Below are 17,012 nucleotides of genomic sequence, written 5' to 3'. Positions count from 1 at the left end.
TAAAGCCTTTTGAATGCCTCTATTAGATCTGTTTCCACCACCACCCCTTAAAGTCAAAGTAAAATATTTTATCATGTATATGAAGTCATATCCTATCATGAGATTAATTTCTTGTGGGCATTCACAGTAAGACAAAGAAATACAATAGAATCAATGAAAAACTACACACAAAGACTGACAAACAACCAATGTGCAAAAGAAGGCAAACTGTGCAAATACAATAAATAGGTAGATAAATAATACTCAAAACATGAGTTGTAGAGTCCTTAAAAGTGAGTCCATGGACTCCAGGATCATTTCTTCCTTAATAGTATGGTGCCCTCTTCCCAACTTCCCAATTAGTCAGTATTCTATGCTCAGCTAATGACCTAATCTTATGCTGTCTCTAGACATTCAGTCTTTGAGGCCAACCTCACTTCTTCCATCACCCTCACACTTCTGTACCTCACCCACCCATTATTACAGCAAGAATCCATCTCTGCCCTGCCGCAGGTCACTGCTGCTGCCATATACTAGCACATTACAAAAGCTTCTTATTGCAGTCACAAAACAAATAACTTAGAACAAAGAACACTGTGCCAGAGTCTAGGCTCTTTGGCCCACGATCTTGTGCCGACCTTTTAACTGTAAGATCAATCAACCCTTCCCTCTCACATTGCCCTCCTTTTTTTTAATGATTCATGTCTCTATTTAAGAATCTCTTAAATGTCCCTAATTATCTGCTTTTGTACTGCCACACCTGGCAGTGTAGCACGTTCCACACATCCACTACTCTCTGTGTAAAAAAATACTTGCCTCTGACATCTGCCCTATACGTTCCTCCAATCACCTTAAAATTATGCCCCTTTTATTAGCTATTTCCACCCTGGGGAAAAGTTTCTGACTATCCATTAGATCTATGCCTCTTAGCATATTGTACACCCCTATCAGGTTACTGCTCATCCTCCTTTGCTCCAAAGAGAATAACCCCAGCTCGCTCAACTTTTCCTCCTAAGACATGCTGTCTATTCCATGCAGCACTATGTAAATGTGCTTTGCACCCTCTGTAAAGTTTCTACATCTTTCCTATGAGGTGACCGGAACCCAAACACAGTATTTCAAGTGTGGTCTAACCAGGTTTTTATAGAACTGCTCATTTATCATTCATAGAACAGAGTACATGGAGAACAGGGAGAAAATTGAAGAGGATTCTTTTTAAAATTTACTTTTTTTTAAGCAAAATTTTAGCGGAGCTGACCAGAGTTTAAGTGTGCACAGCTGTTGTTTTACAGACTCCGCATCCCATTGTGAAGGTGTCTGCGAATATATTGGCTCTCCCTGTGGATTTATTTTATTACATCATCCTTTATAAGCCAAAGCTTTGATCAGCAGTGTGACTGGTTTGAGCTGCTCAGCATTCTGTGAGTTCAGTATAGTTAGACTGGAACTCATTGAATTGCAGACAGTGTTGTCACTAGCGTTTCAGTGTAGAGGGGCAGGCGCAAGGCCCTCAGAATATAGGTATGGTACTACTGTCTGGCAGATTTATTGAATAATTTTAATCTGACCCTGCCATCTCATATAGAAGCTCTACGCATAGGATTGAAAAAAGGTTCAGAGGATTGTAAACTGAACAACTCCATGACATGACCGCCCCACCATGAAGGACATCTAAAACAGGCGATGCCTCAAAAAGGCGTCATCCATCATTAATGACCCCCACCACCCAGTACATGCTCTTTTCCCATTGATACCATCAGTAGCCTAGAGACTTTAAGTGTGAACTCAACAATTTAGGAACAGCTTCTTTCCCTCTACCATCAGATTTCTGAACATACAATGAACCCACAAACACCACCTCACTATACTTGATCTCTTTTTGCAGTACATTTTTAACTTATATACTGTATATATTTTTCCTTACTATAATTTATAGTATATTTTATTAATTGTACTCAACTGCTGCCACAAAACTACAAGTATAACAAATATGTCAGTGATAATAAACCTGATTCTGATTTTGATTCTCCTATTAGATCTGAGGGCCTCTGCCAAAAGAGAGAAATGAGAGCCTGAGAAAGAACCTGAAAAGGGGAGGGATTTACATTTTTCACAAAGCAGTCAGAGCCTAAAAAGTTTCTTATTGTTTGACAGAAATATGCAGATACTTGGGAAATCCTGCTTGAGTCCTGACATAGATTGGGAGACTACTTCATCGAGCATCTTCGCTCCGTTCGCCACAAAAAGCAGGATTTCCCAGTGGCCATCCATTTCAGTACTACTTCCCATTCCCATTCCAACATGTCAGTCCATCCATGGCTTCCTCCACTGCCAGGATGAGGCCACACTCAAGCTGGAGGAGCAACACCTTATATTCTGATTGGGTAGCCTCCAATCTGGTGGCATGAACTGCAGAATCAAGTACTCGAGAGGCAACGTATCCTGGGGTTGGAGGTATAGCTGTGTGAGTGATTGAGTGGGTGGCTGAGATGGAGGCAAGTGTCTTATTTTGCTCTTCTTGTTTTGTTTTTTTTTGCTTGTGTTCTGCTAAACATTGTAGCATGTTATGTTGGCCCCAGCATGTGTGGCGACCCTTGCGGGCTAGCCCCAGCCTTCCCTAGGTGTTGGGTGTTAACACAAATGACATGTTTCACTGCATGTTTCAATGTACGTCATAGGGTCATAAAGTGCTACAGCACAGAAACAGGCCCTTTGGCTCATCTAGTCTATGGTTAATGAAATGAAGAGAAACTTCTTTAGCCAGAGGGTGGTGAATCTGTGGAATTTATTGCCACAGATGGCTGTGGAGGCCAAGTCATTGGATACATTTAAAGCAGAGGTTGATAGGTTCCTGATTAGTAAGTGTCTCAAAGGTTATGGGGAGAAGGCAGGAGAATGAGGTTAAGGGGGGTAATAAATCAGCTATGATGGAATGGTGAAGCAAACCTGAGGGGCTGAATGGCCTAATTCAGTTCTTTTATCTTATGGTCTATTTGATGAAGGAATGGGATTAGTCAGTACTGATGAAACGCTCCCTCTCCAGTTTCAGTGATTTCTGGAGAGGGCGAGGCAAGTATTGCTTGATTCAAATGTCCCAGATGACACTGTTCGGAATAATGTAACACTGCAGCTTCTTTAGCTCATTTTCAAAGACAGATAGGAGGACAAAGTGAAATGGAATGTGTATGTTTTGTATATTGCATGGTGTATTTTTAATGCGGAATTAATCATTGCCTAATTCGTTGATCTTCGTTATTGTTGAGGGGGAGACACGTGTTAATGAACTGCTGAATGAAAGCACCTGAACTGGTGGTATAATTGAACACATAGCCTTTAATTTATGATAGTAAATGACTTCTGTCTCTTGTCATTTGTAGGCACAAGTTAATGAAATTTGGATTAAGGAAGGAGCTGAAGTATTTCAAATGGTTTCAGCCTTTGGGGAAAAAAATCACATAAAAGGGATATCTCTTCCTCCCCCTCTCCCCCCTCCCCCTCTCCCCCTCCCCCTCCTTCTCTCTCCCTCTCCCCCTCACGCTCCCCGCTCTCTCCCTTCTCCCCCCTTCCCCCTTTCCCCCTCCCCATTTCAATGGCCACACATTTTAATTCCACTTCCCATTCCCATTTCGATATCTATCCATGGCCTCCTCCACTATCGTGATGAGGCCACACACAGGTTGGAGAAACAACACCTTATATTCCATCTGGGCACCCTCCAGCCTGATGACATGAATATCGATTTCTCCAACTTCCGATAATGCCTCCCCACCGTCCTTAACCATTTTCCATCCCCTTTTCCCTCTCTCACCTTATCTCCTTGCCCGCCAATTGCCTCCCTCTGGTGCTCCTCCCCCTTTTCCTTTCTTCCACGGCCATCTGTCCTCTTCTATCAGACTCCCTCTTCTCCAGCCCTGTATCTTTTTCACCAATCAACTTCCCAGTTCTTTACTTCATCCCTCCCCTTCAGGTTTTACCTATCACTTTGTGTTTCTCTCTCCCCTCCCTCCACCTTTTAAATCTACTCCTCGGCTTTTTTCCTCCAGTCCTGCTGAAGGGTCTCAGCCTGAAACATCGACTCTACTTCTTTCCATAAATGCTGCCTGATCTGTTGAGTTCCTCCAGCATTTTGTGTGTGTGTTGCTTGGATTTCTAGCATCTGCAGATTTTCTCTTGTTTTTGACAAATAAAGTTAATCTTTTTATCTTTTAAGTAATTGATTATCCAGCTAATCATATCAACAATAACTATGGGATCTTGTGTGCTCATCACAATTGCACTTTCGAATTGCAGTCAACAAAGTTCATTGTTTATTACCTTGGAAGGACTATTAAACCACCAATTATACAAACTCTTCCTTTCGCTATCCCTCTGACTGTTTCTTAAGCATTTAAATTCTCTGTCTTCTTACTGCATTCAATAAATCCTGATCTAATATTTTAATTCATTGTCAATTTTTTACACTGGCTACTTGATTCCATTACATTCTAAAAATCTATCACTCTCCATACTGAATGTATCCAGCCATCGAACCTCTCTTGGGTCAGGTACGCCAAAGGTTCTCCACCATATGTGAAGATGCTTCTTGCCATCTCAGTCTTGTAGTTATGTACAATACAAATTACTTGATGTGCAGTGTTCCTTGATACTTTCTGTTCGTGTCATGTGGGTGACGTGGTAGGGTAACGGTTAGCGTAATGCTTTACGGCATCAGCTGCGGGTTCAATTCCCACTGCTGTCCTAAGGAGTTTATACATTTTCCCTGTGACCGTGTGAGTTTCCTCTGGGTGCTCTGGTTTCTTTCCACATTCCAAAGGCATGCAATACTGTGAAAAAGTCTTAGGCACGTATACAGTATATAGCTAGGGTGCCTAAGACTTGCACAGTAATGTATTTGTAAACATGGAGTAGAAAGCGAGTTTGTAAATCTGGCGGGAGCAAAGGCTGTTGGGAATGATGAGGGTGGAGCACCATAGGATGGGTGTGGGGTAGGTGGCAGAGAAGGAGTGCCAGGGGTGGGGCAGTGGGTGTGGGTGGTGCAGGTACAGACACAGACAGACCCACCCCTGGTACATCAGGCAAGGCCATTTGATTCCAAGCAACTGGTTTATTGATCATTACAGAATATCTCTCTGGGGCGTTCCATTCCCTCCCCTTTTCCCAACCATGATTCCCTTCTCCCTGACCCTTCCCACTCTCAGTCCGCAATAGAGACCCAAATCAGAATCAGGTTTATCATCACTCACATATGCCATGATTTTTTTTTTGCTGCCGCAGTACAGTGCAATACATAAAATTACTACAGTACTGTGCAAAAGTCTTAGGCATCCTCAATATACATATGTGCCTAAGACTTTTGCACAATACTGTATGGGTTGGGTTTAGTGAGTAGTGGGCATGCTATGTTGGTGCACAAGTATGGCAACACTTGCAGTCTGCCTCCAGACCATCCTCGGACTGTGTTGGTGTTTGACACAAACGACGCATTTCACTGTGTGTTTTAATGTACGTGGCACTAAAGCTAATCTTTAATCTTTTCGTTAGATTCTTGCAATAGGCTGAAAGTGGAAATGGAGAGCAACTGTTGGGTGACCTCCTCTCTCTGATTCTGTTACTGTATTCACACTGACCCAAATCGGGGTTCTAGCATTTCGATAGAAGAATCCGCTAAAGAGCCAATTCTCAAGAGAACTCATAGACTAAGGGGAAGACGGTAGTACAGGCACTAGAGTTTTAATTCTGTATTCTAGAAGCCAATTGACAATTGTCCATAAGTGGCATAATTGGATCACTTTGTGATGGGGTCACACTTATAATCCCCCAAATTGTTGCTGTATTCCTGAGAGTGATATGTTGGTGGGATTATCAGTAACAAAGTGGTTTAAAGGCTTATAGGTCGAGAAAGGGAGAGAAACCTTATCTCAGAGTGTTTTATTGATCTGCAGTTGTGCTTCAGCTCTGAAATCCAAATGCGAGAAAGTATGGGTGCCACGTTATTGTAGTGGCTAACGCAATGCTATTACAACACCAGCAATCATTAGTTCAATTCCCACTGGTACCTGTAAGGAGTTTGTTACGTTATCACCATGACCATTTCGGTTTTCCCCGGGTGCTCCGGATTCATCCCATATTCCAAAAATAGATATACAGGTTAGTAGGTTAATTGGTTACATGGATGTAATTGGGCAGAATGGGCTTGTTGGGCCAGAAGGGCCTGTTAGAGGACCATATAGAACTGTATATCTTATATAAGGTTCCACTCATACAGCCTCAGTAGACGAGCTCTCCAGTCTGTCCTGTCTGAGCACTGCTGTAACATTTTCCCTATCAAGTAACATCATCCTTTCCCTTTTAATCTCACCCACTCTACCATGTCTAAAACTACAGAACCCTGGAACTTTGATCTGCCAGTCCTGCCCCTCACTAATGGCCACAATGTCATAATTCCACATGCCAGATCTCTTTTAAAAAATGATTAACAGTTTAAAAAATAAGATGTTTAACTCCTTGACACATCAACATACATTAGAATACACCAGGCACTTTTACTTTTCAGATTATACCCCAGCAGAATAGTTTGCTGTAATAATAATGCTATGTTTAAGATACCAAGGACATTCTGGAACATCACTGTGAAGCCAGAATTTCAGCTAGGTTAGAAACCCTATAACTGAGCTATAACGATCCCTGGCCTATGTTTAATTTCCTGACCACAGCCAAGGAAGCAATAAGCTTTACACAAAGAAACTAAAGAAAGGTATCAGATGTGTAAGCTACATGAGAAGATAATGAGCAGTCATGAAAAAAGTGGACTCTTTAGCCAGCAAATGACAGATTTGCTGAATAATTACAGTGTAGTAGGATATTAATGTATCTGATGTTCCACAGAAGTTAATAACAAGGACTTGAACCTGTTGAAGCTAACATGAGAAGAAAATAATATTTGTAAGAGTAACAACATTAATATCATACAATCTTCAGCACCCTTTGTTTTCCACTCAGCATTTTAAATAATATATGATTATTAATTTTCTTTGTAGTGTGTCTTTTGTACATTTGCTGTTTGTCAGTCTTTGTGTGTAATTTTGATTGACTCTTTGTCCTACTTGAATGACTGTAAGAAAATGAATCACGAGGTAGTATATGGTGACATATTCGTACTTTGACAATAAATTTACTTTGAACTTTAAACTTGTTGCTAGTGCCATAGTAATAATTTTCCTGAAGGATTTTATGTCTGAATTGAACAGAATCAATAAATAGTGCAAATGAGAATTTCTGCAGTGGTATATAACATTGTCTTTTTTAGCTATCAGGTTTTTTTTCCCCTTTTAACATGATGCTTATCTTTATCTTTGTTCGGAAGTTGGGAGAAGCAAAGCAATTTGCTGAAATGGTGACCGAGATCAATGAAAAACCTGAGTTTCGAGCAAAAGGCTTCTTGGCTCTTGGCTTAACTTACAGTCTCCAGGCCACGGATGGTAAGGATATATTCAAAACCCCTAAAGCTTGTTAACCTGGCATTATGGTATATGCCGTATCGCACACTCTTATCCTTGATATTGCCAGCCTGGTGAAAATGGTGATTGTCAACATGTCAGGCTCAATGTAGGTCAGGCTCATTATGCTTCTCAGCCTAACTTCACTTTTGTGAAGAGGTTAGCCTGATTTACAACAATGACAGCTTTCTTATCACCATCCTCACAAGCCTTGTCCATGACCCTACTGTTGCAGCACCCACCCTAAACACATCATGTACCTCCAACAGGGCCCATTCCTTTAAATTCCTTCCAGCTTGTTACCTCACCCCACCTCCCAGCCCTACATCTTCCAACACCACCTCAACATCTCCAGCACTCCCACCCACTGCATCCTTCCACCATTGGCCCCTGGTGCCCAGGCTCATTGCTGATCCTGAGACTAGTCTCTGTTGCCCTGATCTATATCCACAAGGTCTATTGTGGGCATACTATGTTAGTTCCAGAACGTGTGGCGGTAGTTGCAGGCTTCCCCCAACACATCCTTGGGGGTGTTGGATTGTTAATGCAAATTATGCATTTCACTGCATGTTTCGATATATGCATGATAAATAAATGAATCTGAAATCTGCAAGATTCCTACTCCCAACTGGTTATTTCTCAAGGGATAATCCCCTGTCAGTTAACTTTCCTCCTCTAACCTCCAGGAGCTTAGAGGAGGGTTAACTCGATGGGCCAAATAGCCTAATTCTGCTCCTATCTCTTTTGGAGTTTGCCACCAAGCTTCCAACTGAGTTTAGTAGTGGCATGCTTTTGAACAATCTAAATCTTAAGTCATAAGCCTTAATAAATCTGGTAGGTGTGTGCCTTGTATTTCTTCACCCTGTCCCCTCTCTCCCCAATACCCTGGAGTTTTGATGCCCCCTGTTTCAAATTCTGATCGTTGGAAATGCATCTCTCCATTTTGAGACATTATAGCCAAGGGCTGTAATTTGCCAATCCTGGTGGAACATATCAAAAAAGGTTTCATGCCATCAGTCTATCTCCCTCCAAGAGCACCCCTGACTTACAGGAGTATTAACAGATACAGACCACAGTACTGCCCAAACAGCACAGCTGTGCTGTTTCATCCCTTAACATGTTCAAGCCCTCATGGTGCTGCTGTCTAATCCATCTTCCAAACACGGGAGTTTAGCAGTTAGCATATTGCTATTACAGCGCCAGCTACCAGGTTCCATTCCGACACTGCCTGTAAGGAGTTTTATGTTCTCCCCATGACTGCTGGGTTTCCTCCAGGTGCTCCAATTTCCTTCCACATTCCAAAGCCCTACAGGTACGTTGCTTAATTGTTCACGTGGGTGTAATTGGATGCCACTGACTCATTGGGCCAGAAGAATCTGTTCTCATGCTGTATCTCTAAATAAAAATAAATAAATTAGGACAAAAAAATCGTGAAAAAAACTAATTTAGAGGTGTATGGAGGGCTATGGTCCGTGAGCAGGTAGATGGGACTAGGTAGAATAATAGGTCGGCATGGATTAATTGGGCCGAAGAGCCTATTTCTGTGCTGTAGTGCTCCATGTCTCTTTAACTGGGTTTACACACATCTTATGAACATTTTATTAACAACTTATTGATCTTTTTTCCCAAAGCAACGTTGAAAGGAATGCAAGAAGATCTCCAGAAAAAGGCACTGCGAGCATTTCAGAGGTATGCATGATTTTTAAAAAAGGATATATAAATCTAAGTGTTGGAATAGCTGCAACACAGTGTTGCCATGACAACTAGAATGGATGAGACATTTTACTTCCAAGCTTTACTTGCACAGCACTTCTCCCGATTAAGTGCCAGTGAATTGCCGGTGGTATGAGACCTATTTTTGAGCTTAATTGGAGCTTGTATATCAATCTGATAGTTCATACAAGGAATAAGAAAAAATGGTAAATCATGGGAAGGAATCCTGGGAAGTTCTTCTGTTCACCAAGGGACTGATGTCAGCACCGAGACAAGGGACAGGTTTACTGGCTTCTTTGAGGAGCAACACACTCAGAATGCTGGAGGAACTCAGCAGGTCAGGCAGCATCTATGGAGCGGATAAATAGTCCATGTTTTGGGGCGAGATCCGTCATCAGAATCTTCCTTATTCTGATTTTGAAGAAGAAATCAAGGAAAATTTTACTTCCCACCACCACCCTCCCCCCAGTTCCATTTCCAACAGAAATAGTGATCCACAGTCAAAAGTTTGCTCAAGAGATATGAGAACTGCAGATACAGTAATCTAGAGCAACAATACTGATGCAGTGTTTTGACCCAAAATATCAATGATTCTTCCACCCCCAGTGACACCCCCAGCTGCTCAGCCTGCTGAGTTCTTCCAGCAGATTGTGTGTTAAAACCTGCTGCAAAGCCCAATTAAATTGGTTACTAAATTCCAGGGTTTACCAAGGTGCTGCCTAGATTAAAGGGCATGTATTAAGAGGATAGATTGAGTCAGCTAGGGCTTTTCTCTGTGGAGTGAAGATGGAGCGAGGTGGCTTGATAGAGGTGTAGAAGATGATAAGTCGCATAGATTGAGTGGACAGCCAGAGACTTTACCAAGGACTGAAATAGCCAATATGAGGGAGCATAATTTTAAGGTGTTCAGAGGAAAGTATAGGAGAGGATGTCAGAGTTTTACACAAAGGGTGGTGGGTGTGTGGATCATGCTGCTAGGGATAGTGGTAGTGGTAGATAGGCATTTAGGAGTCTCTTAGATAGATACATGGACAAAAGAAAAATGGAGAACTATGTTGAAGGGAAGGTTTAGATTGATCTCAGAGTAGATTAAAAGGTTGGCACAACATCATAGGCTGAAGGGCCTGTACTGTGCTGAAATGTTTTATAGTTCTGTGCAGTATTATTCTATGTTCTAATTTACCCACTCTTGCTAATGTAGAATGATCCATAACATAGTCCACGTGCAATGCCTATAAGTTGCTTATTTAGTACAGAACAGTGCCTATCGGATTCTTAGTGTCAGTCAAGTTGTTTATAAGGCATAGTGAAGTGAGTTGCTGATATCCAGTGGCTGCTGGGTTGTCTACCTGGCCCAATGCAGTGTCTTCTGATTTGTCCATTTAGGTTTGTGCACTGTCATTAGGTTGCTTGTGTAGCTTTGTGTTGCATCCACTCAGTTACCCATCTAGCACAGTCCATACACTTGTCTTATCCATTGAGTTGTCTGTTCTGTTCAGTTCAGTACAGTATTGTCTGGGAAAAAATGCACCTGCTAAACATCTCTAAATTAAAATGCTGGGAACACTCAGCAGCCCAAGTCAATATATCCGGAGAGACAAACAGAGTTAACATTTCAGGTGAGTCTCTGACCTTAAACACTATCTCTATTTCCCTTTCTGGGGATGCTGAGTATTCTCAGCATTTTGTTTTCACTAGAGCACAACACAGCATCCATAATGTGCCTACGGCATGGTGGATGTACATACGTACAAGGAAAAGAAAGGCATATGAGTGAGGTTTGTTATAAAAAATACAATTTTTGATGAATTGATGTTTCATAGATTGGAAATAACGGGAAACAGCATCTGACTTCTGTGGTGCTCAACTCCAAAGAAGTGACTTCTTTAGTTCAGTCAAAACCAAACTTTCCTGTTCATTGTTGACTATTTTGTTGCTTCTGTGCTTCTGCACCTCAGGGCATATGGATTGTCTCCAACTGATCATCTGGCTGCGTTCTACCTGGCTCTTCAACTTGCCATATCAAGGCAGGTAAGAACTGGGCCTTGCCTTTCTGTCTTTGACATGTTCAGTTATCTGTGACTCACTTGCTAAGGTACAGTCAAAATTTTTTTAAACCATAAGACACAGGAGCAGAATTAGGCTATTCAGACCATCAAATCAGCCCTGCTGTTCCATCACGACTGATTTACTTTCCTTCTCAGCCCCATTTTCTTGTCTTCTTTGACGCCTTACTAATCAACAACCTATCAACCTCCACTTTAGATATACCTAATGACTTGGCTTCCACTGCTATTTGTGACAATAAATTCCACGGATTCTCCCCCCTCTGGGTAAAGAAATTCCTCCTCAACTCTGTTCTAAAGGGACATCTTATTCTGAGTCTTTGCCCTCTGGTACTAGATTCACCCACTATTGGAAACATTGTTTGTCTGCTCTATCTAAGCCTTACAGTATTCAAATGGTTTCAATGAAATTGGCTCCCCCATTCTTTTAATCTTCGGTGAGTATTAAGCCTTAGCACTGAACTAAAACACAGATACCGGCTGTTTGACTCAACACATCCTCGCTGACCCTTATTGCCTAATCTACACTAATATTGCTTATTGGAGCGATGTGACAACAGAACATTGTAGTGGGTAAGCTATTGAAGCAGCAGTGCAAAAACTGAGTTCCAAACCTATTTTTGGAATATAGTGAAGTAAATTTAAAAATATGGTGATCTGTGCTCTCAAAAAGTGCAGTGTTGTAAAAAGTCACATCATTTACCATTGCTGTTCAGAGTACATAACCTGACATCCTTGCCTAGTCTGGCCTGCAGAAGACTCCAGACCATATGACCCACTGATCTGTGCTGTCCCAGGCCATTTAGGGGAAGTACAAGAGACTCTCCACATGCTGGAAATCTGGAGTAACACACACAGAACGCTGGAGGAACTCAACAAGATAGGCATCTATGGAGGGGAATGAACTGTCAATGTTTTGGGCCAACACCCTTCATCCAGATCTAATAACTAGTAGATTCTAATGAAGGATCTCAGCCCAAAACACCAACTGTTTATTCGTCTCCATAGACGCTGCCTGACCTGTTGAGTTCCTCCAGTACTTTGTGCATGTTGCATTTAGAGAAAAGGTCTTGTAGTAATTAATGACTTTAGTTGCTGATATTGATAGCTTTTTAGAAGCATTATAATGTAGCCAGTGAGGGAGCAGGAATACAATTTTTGATCAAAAGGTAACCAAGAGAACAAATAGGAGGGGAAAATTGCCATAAGGTGAGAATAAATCCTCCAGAAACAGTAAAAAATGTACAGTATCTCAGTTGATTTTATTTAATGTAAATCAATAGGCGATGAGTTTGATGTTGGGGGTGGGAGAAGATTGCATAGGCAGCTGTGAATGTCCATTGCTTTTACCCATCCCCAAACTCATACCAAATGTGGTTTTTATTATAATTGTTTGTTTGAACATTAGGAGTAGGCAATCCAGCATTTACAAGACTGAAAGCTAATATGAGCACCGTGAATTAGGAGGATTTCCTTGAATGCCAGGATGTTTGCTCTGTCCCACACTCATTTATTGTTTGCAGATCCCAGAAGCATTGGGTTACGTCCGACAAGCCTTGCAGCTGCAGGGGGATGATGTGAACTCTTTACACTTATTGGCATTGCTCCTGTCAGCCCAGAAGCACTACCACGATGCTATAAACATCATTGATATGGCACTAAGTGAATACCCTGAACACTTCATGTGAGTACTTAATCCAAATGGCAATGAATAAAGCTTACTGTGACGTTATATTCACTGTACTTAAGAGCATTCCTTGGGAGTGAGGAGTGAAGAGTGAAACAATGTTAGGTATCAACACATACCGTCACTTTCTGAGATAAGACCATAAAACACAAGAGCAGAATTTGTTCATTCAGCTCATTGAGTCTGTTTCGCCATTCCATTATGGTTGATTATTATCTCTTTTAACCCCATTCTTCTGCCTTCTCCTTGTAACCCTTACTAATCAAGAACACACCAACCTCCACTTTAAATATACCCAATGGCTTGGCCTCCACGGCTGTCCATGGTAATGAATTCCACAGATTCACCACCTTCTGGCTAAAAAAATTCCTCCTTATCTCTGTTGTAAAGGGACATCCTTGTATTTTGAGGCTGTGCCCTCTGGTCCTACAGTTTCCCACTATAGGAAACATCCTCTTATGTGCACTCTATCTAGGCCTTTCAATATTCAGTAGGTTCAGCTGCTGTAAATGTCTCACTGCTGCTGCCCATTCACTTAAAGTAACATGAGGCAGTTCATTTATCTCTTCTCTATCTATCCCCATTGTCTCCTCACCTCTTGAGTGTCCTTGTAACTCAACTCTTTGACCAAGGGTTTATTTGTGTCACATTTTTAAATTCTCCTTTAAACTTCCTCCCTTTCACCTTAAACCTTTGCCCTCTAGTTGTAGACACTCCTATCACTGCAAACGGACACTGACTGTTTATGCTTCGTAATTCTGTATGCATCTGTCAGGTCATCTCTCAGTCTCCTTTACTTCAGAGAAAACAGACCCAGTCAGTCTAATCATAACTCAAGTTTGCCAGTCCAGGCAACATCATTGTGCACCCTCTAGTTTGATATCATCTTTGTAGCCAAAAGTCATGAATTTTCCAGCTAACACCAGTGTCAGCCTTGATGCCACAGACTGTTTAGAGAGAAATGAGAATTAGCCACTATTTCCAACTTTTGATTAGAAGTTTCAGGTTCAGATTTATTTATTTATCAGATGTACTGTATATCGAAACATATAGTAAAATAGGTCATTTGTATTAATAACCAGTACACCTAAGAATGTGCTGGCGGCAGCCTGCAAGTGACACAACATAGCATGTCCAGAATGGTCAGCAGAACAATACAAATCCGAACGAAATAGAGAATACCAAACAACAAAGTAACAATAGCAAAACAAGCCTCGTTCCTCCCTTCCAATGCATATTCACTGTCCTCTATCCCCAGTCAGGCTGTCTTGTTTGGCTGCCAGCCTCCAGTGGACTCCTGGAGTCACAGATGTTGAGCTTTTGATTTCCCCAGCATAACTCCCTTTGTTGAAAGGCTCAAGGTGATATATCAACCATGCCTGCTGCTAATTCCGTCTCATATTAAGTAATCCCTTCTCAGTAATGAGCACTCAGGAACAGAATCGGGACTGATGTCACCAAGTGACCAGTCTCATGATGAGCAAAAATTACAAGGAAGTTCATCTGCAAGAGTTCTCGGCTCCTAATCACAAAGTTTTTTTTCCAATTCAAGTTTTTGCTTTTGTAATTATAGTTACTTAAAATACTGCAGCCTAGCATAATTAAATTGTCACTGCAAGAGTAATGTTGAATTCAAGGCAGAGTCTGCCGCAACATTAAATATCTGGCTGAGGCTTTCCCCTTTTCCCCATACTTTGTATCAGTCACACGGAAGCCAGAAACAGAATCAGAATTAGGTTTAATATCACTGATATTTTTTGTAAAGTTTGTTGTTTTACAGTGCAATACATAAAAAATACTATAAATTATAATAAGCAACTAATAAGAATGGATATACAATAGATTCCGGTTCATTGGACCATCAGTTACTCACGCGCAGCTGCTTCTTTGGAACAACTCTTAAAGAACAAAAACTAATCGAGAAATTAGTCGGGATTTCCTTTGTTTATTTGAGATACTATGCTGCTTAACTGGGACAGGAAACTGTTGCCAAACAGTTTCTGACTAGCGTAGTCACATGCACCTATGTGGCCATTAGACATGCTTAGACTAAAAGCAGTTTCTGAGTAGCATCAGTTGCATATGTTTGTGTTTAAAAAGCAGTGATTTTATCACTGATAGTTGGTGAGAAGAAAGCAATAAGACAACCAAGAACTGTTTTGCTCACTGTGGTTTCAAGAATTCAGTTTTGGGGGCGCTAGTGCGCATGCGTATGGATTAGACGTGTTGGTCTCCTGTCCGAGGCCTCGATAAAATTACTATTATACCGTGTTTTATTCATTCATAGGCCAACAGTGTATGTCTAAACTAAGTGTCTGGAAAAGTTTGACAATGTCGAAGGCAAATAAAGCCAAGACCGCTGACTGCCAAACTACCGAAGTTAGTGCTAACAACGGGTCGGTAAAGAACTTCTCCGCGTCTGAGATACCGCCGGATAAAACTGACGCCATGTGCAAGGAATTTGGTCAGGAGATTTCTGAGTCAGTTCTGTGCGGCATTAACAACCGCTTTGATTTTTTGAGACCAAGTTTGAGGCGCTTGTGGCCTCCCAGGCTGACTTACAAGCCCGTGTGGCTAATCAAAAACTAACCACAAGTGACCTTGAAACACGCATGCAAGAGCTTAAAGCTAAGTACTCAAAGCTAATGAGACAAAATAGCCAGCTTGAACCTAAAGTGCATGACTTAGAGGCTCATTCCCTGAGACATAATATTAAGATTGTAGGGATACAAGAGGGCAAGGAGGATGGTAAACCTACTGAATTTGTTTCCAGACTGATTCCCAAGTTGCTCAGGGAAGAGCATTTCCCATATCTGGTTAAAGTCGATGGCGCGCATTGCTCTCTCCAGCCAAAGTCAGCTGCTGGCGCTAAACTGCGCACCATCTTGGCACGTATCCATCACTTTCAAGTGAAAGAGCTGATCCTGTGCCACAGCAGACTACAACTCATGGAGTAAAAGGGAAGTAAGGTCTTGATCTTCCCGGACTATACTAAAGAGGTGATGACTCAACATCGTGCCTTTCGTGATGTACTGCAAACTCTGCGCGATGGAGGAATCAAGCACACCCCGCAGTATCCAGCTAGGCTCTATATTTACCATCAAGATGGAAGAGGGCCTAAAGTATACGATGACCCAATAGAAGCAGCACAATTCTTGGAAAGGAATAATGCACTCAAAAGGGAGTAGATATATTGACACTGTTTATTCAGCTTATACTTGTGCCGGTTTCCATATCGGGATGAGGAGAGAGACTTGCCTGTTATATGTAGTTTTGCAATGCTGTATGCCACACTGGGATTTAATTGCAGAGAATGTTCTAAATATTTTTGTTATTATCTATATACTACTAAAATTCTCATGCTCTGTCTGTCTGTTTGTGACCTCCAATTAGTGCAAACGGTGCATTACAATGGCACTTTTTTGGCTAAATCGAATTAAAATGTGCTAACTTACAGAATGCAAAGTTCAGGGTTATAAATTCGTATAAAATTGCTCATTCACCAAAATCAACAAGCTCGCTTTGACTCAAGAGACGATCGTGCCATCATGTAAATCGGCACGCGACAGCCCGACACATGCGCACAGCCAACCTCAGCAGCGACACCTACCGGAGCAAAAGGGCAGGGCAGCTCTATTTCGAGGGGTCACATTTTGCTAATCTCCATCAGCATGTGCAGGATTGGGACAGATCTAACTGCCACCCATCAATAAGAGATAATTAAATCTTATTGTAATGACGTACTCCAAGACACCCATAAAACCCTTTGCTACAGTCAAAGGACAGCGGTAACCATATCACGTCCATTTAGAAGAGCGCCAACCACATCATCAAGAATAACCAGCATCTCTTGGTGTTACTGCTTCGTATCTTCTATCCAGTTTTAGGGTAGGAAAAAATGGTCAGCCTAATTATGCTGCATGGAAAGGGAAGGGGGACATTATAGTCAAGAGATGATGCCAAACGTCGTCGGGAAGCAGCAAGGAGAGGGAGAGAACAAGAATTGGATGAGGCCAGGGCCGTACGACTCCAGGATCAAAGAGTCAGGACAAAAAAAGATGAGAGAAGAAG

General features: G+C 41.7%; 1 protein-coding gene across 3 annotated transcripts in view; it reads left to right on the top strand.

The window, feature by feature from the left end:
• Positions 1–17,012, top strand: part of ttc7b (tetratricopeptide repeat domain 7B) — a 477,499-nt gene that overhangs the window by 241,845 nt on the left and 218,642 nt on the right. For all 3 annotated transcript variants that reach the window (XM_063045085.1, XM_063045099.1, XM_063045092.1), the window contains 4 exons: positions 7,343–7,457; positions 9,107–9,164; positions 11,147–11,219; positions 12,778–12,938. In XM_063045085.1, the coding sequence (XP_062901155.1) occupies positions 7,343–7,457; positions 9,107–9,164; positions 11,147–11,219; positions 12,778–12,938 (407 nt within the window). The remainder of the gene's footprint in view (positions 1–7,342; positions 7,458–9,106; positions 9,165–11,146; positions 11,220–12,777; positions 12,939–17,012) is intronic.

Source organism: Mobula hypostoma, chromosome 1, assembly GCF_963921235.1.
Source record: "Mobula hypostoma chromosome 1, sMobHyp1.1, whole genome shotgun sequence".
NCBI classification, from domain to species: Eukaryota; Metazoa; Chordata; class Chondrichthyes; order Myliobatiformes; family Myliobatidae; genus Mobula; species Mobula hypostoma.
This window is presented reverse-complemented; position numbering and strand designations above follow the sequence as displayed.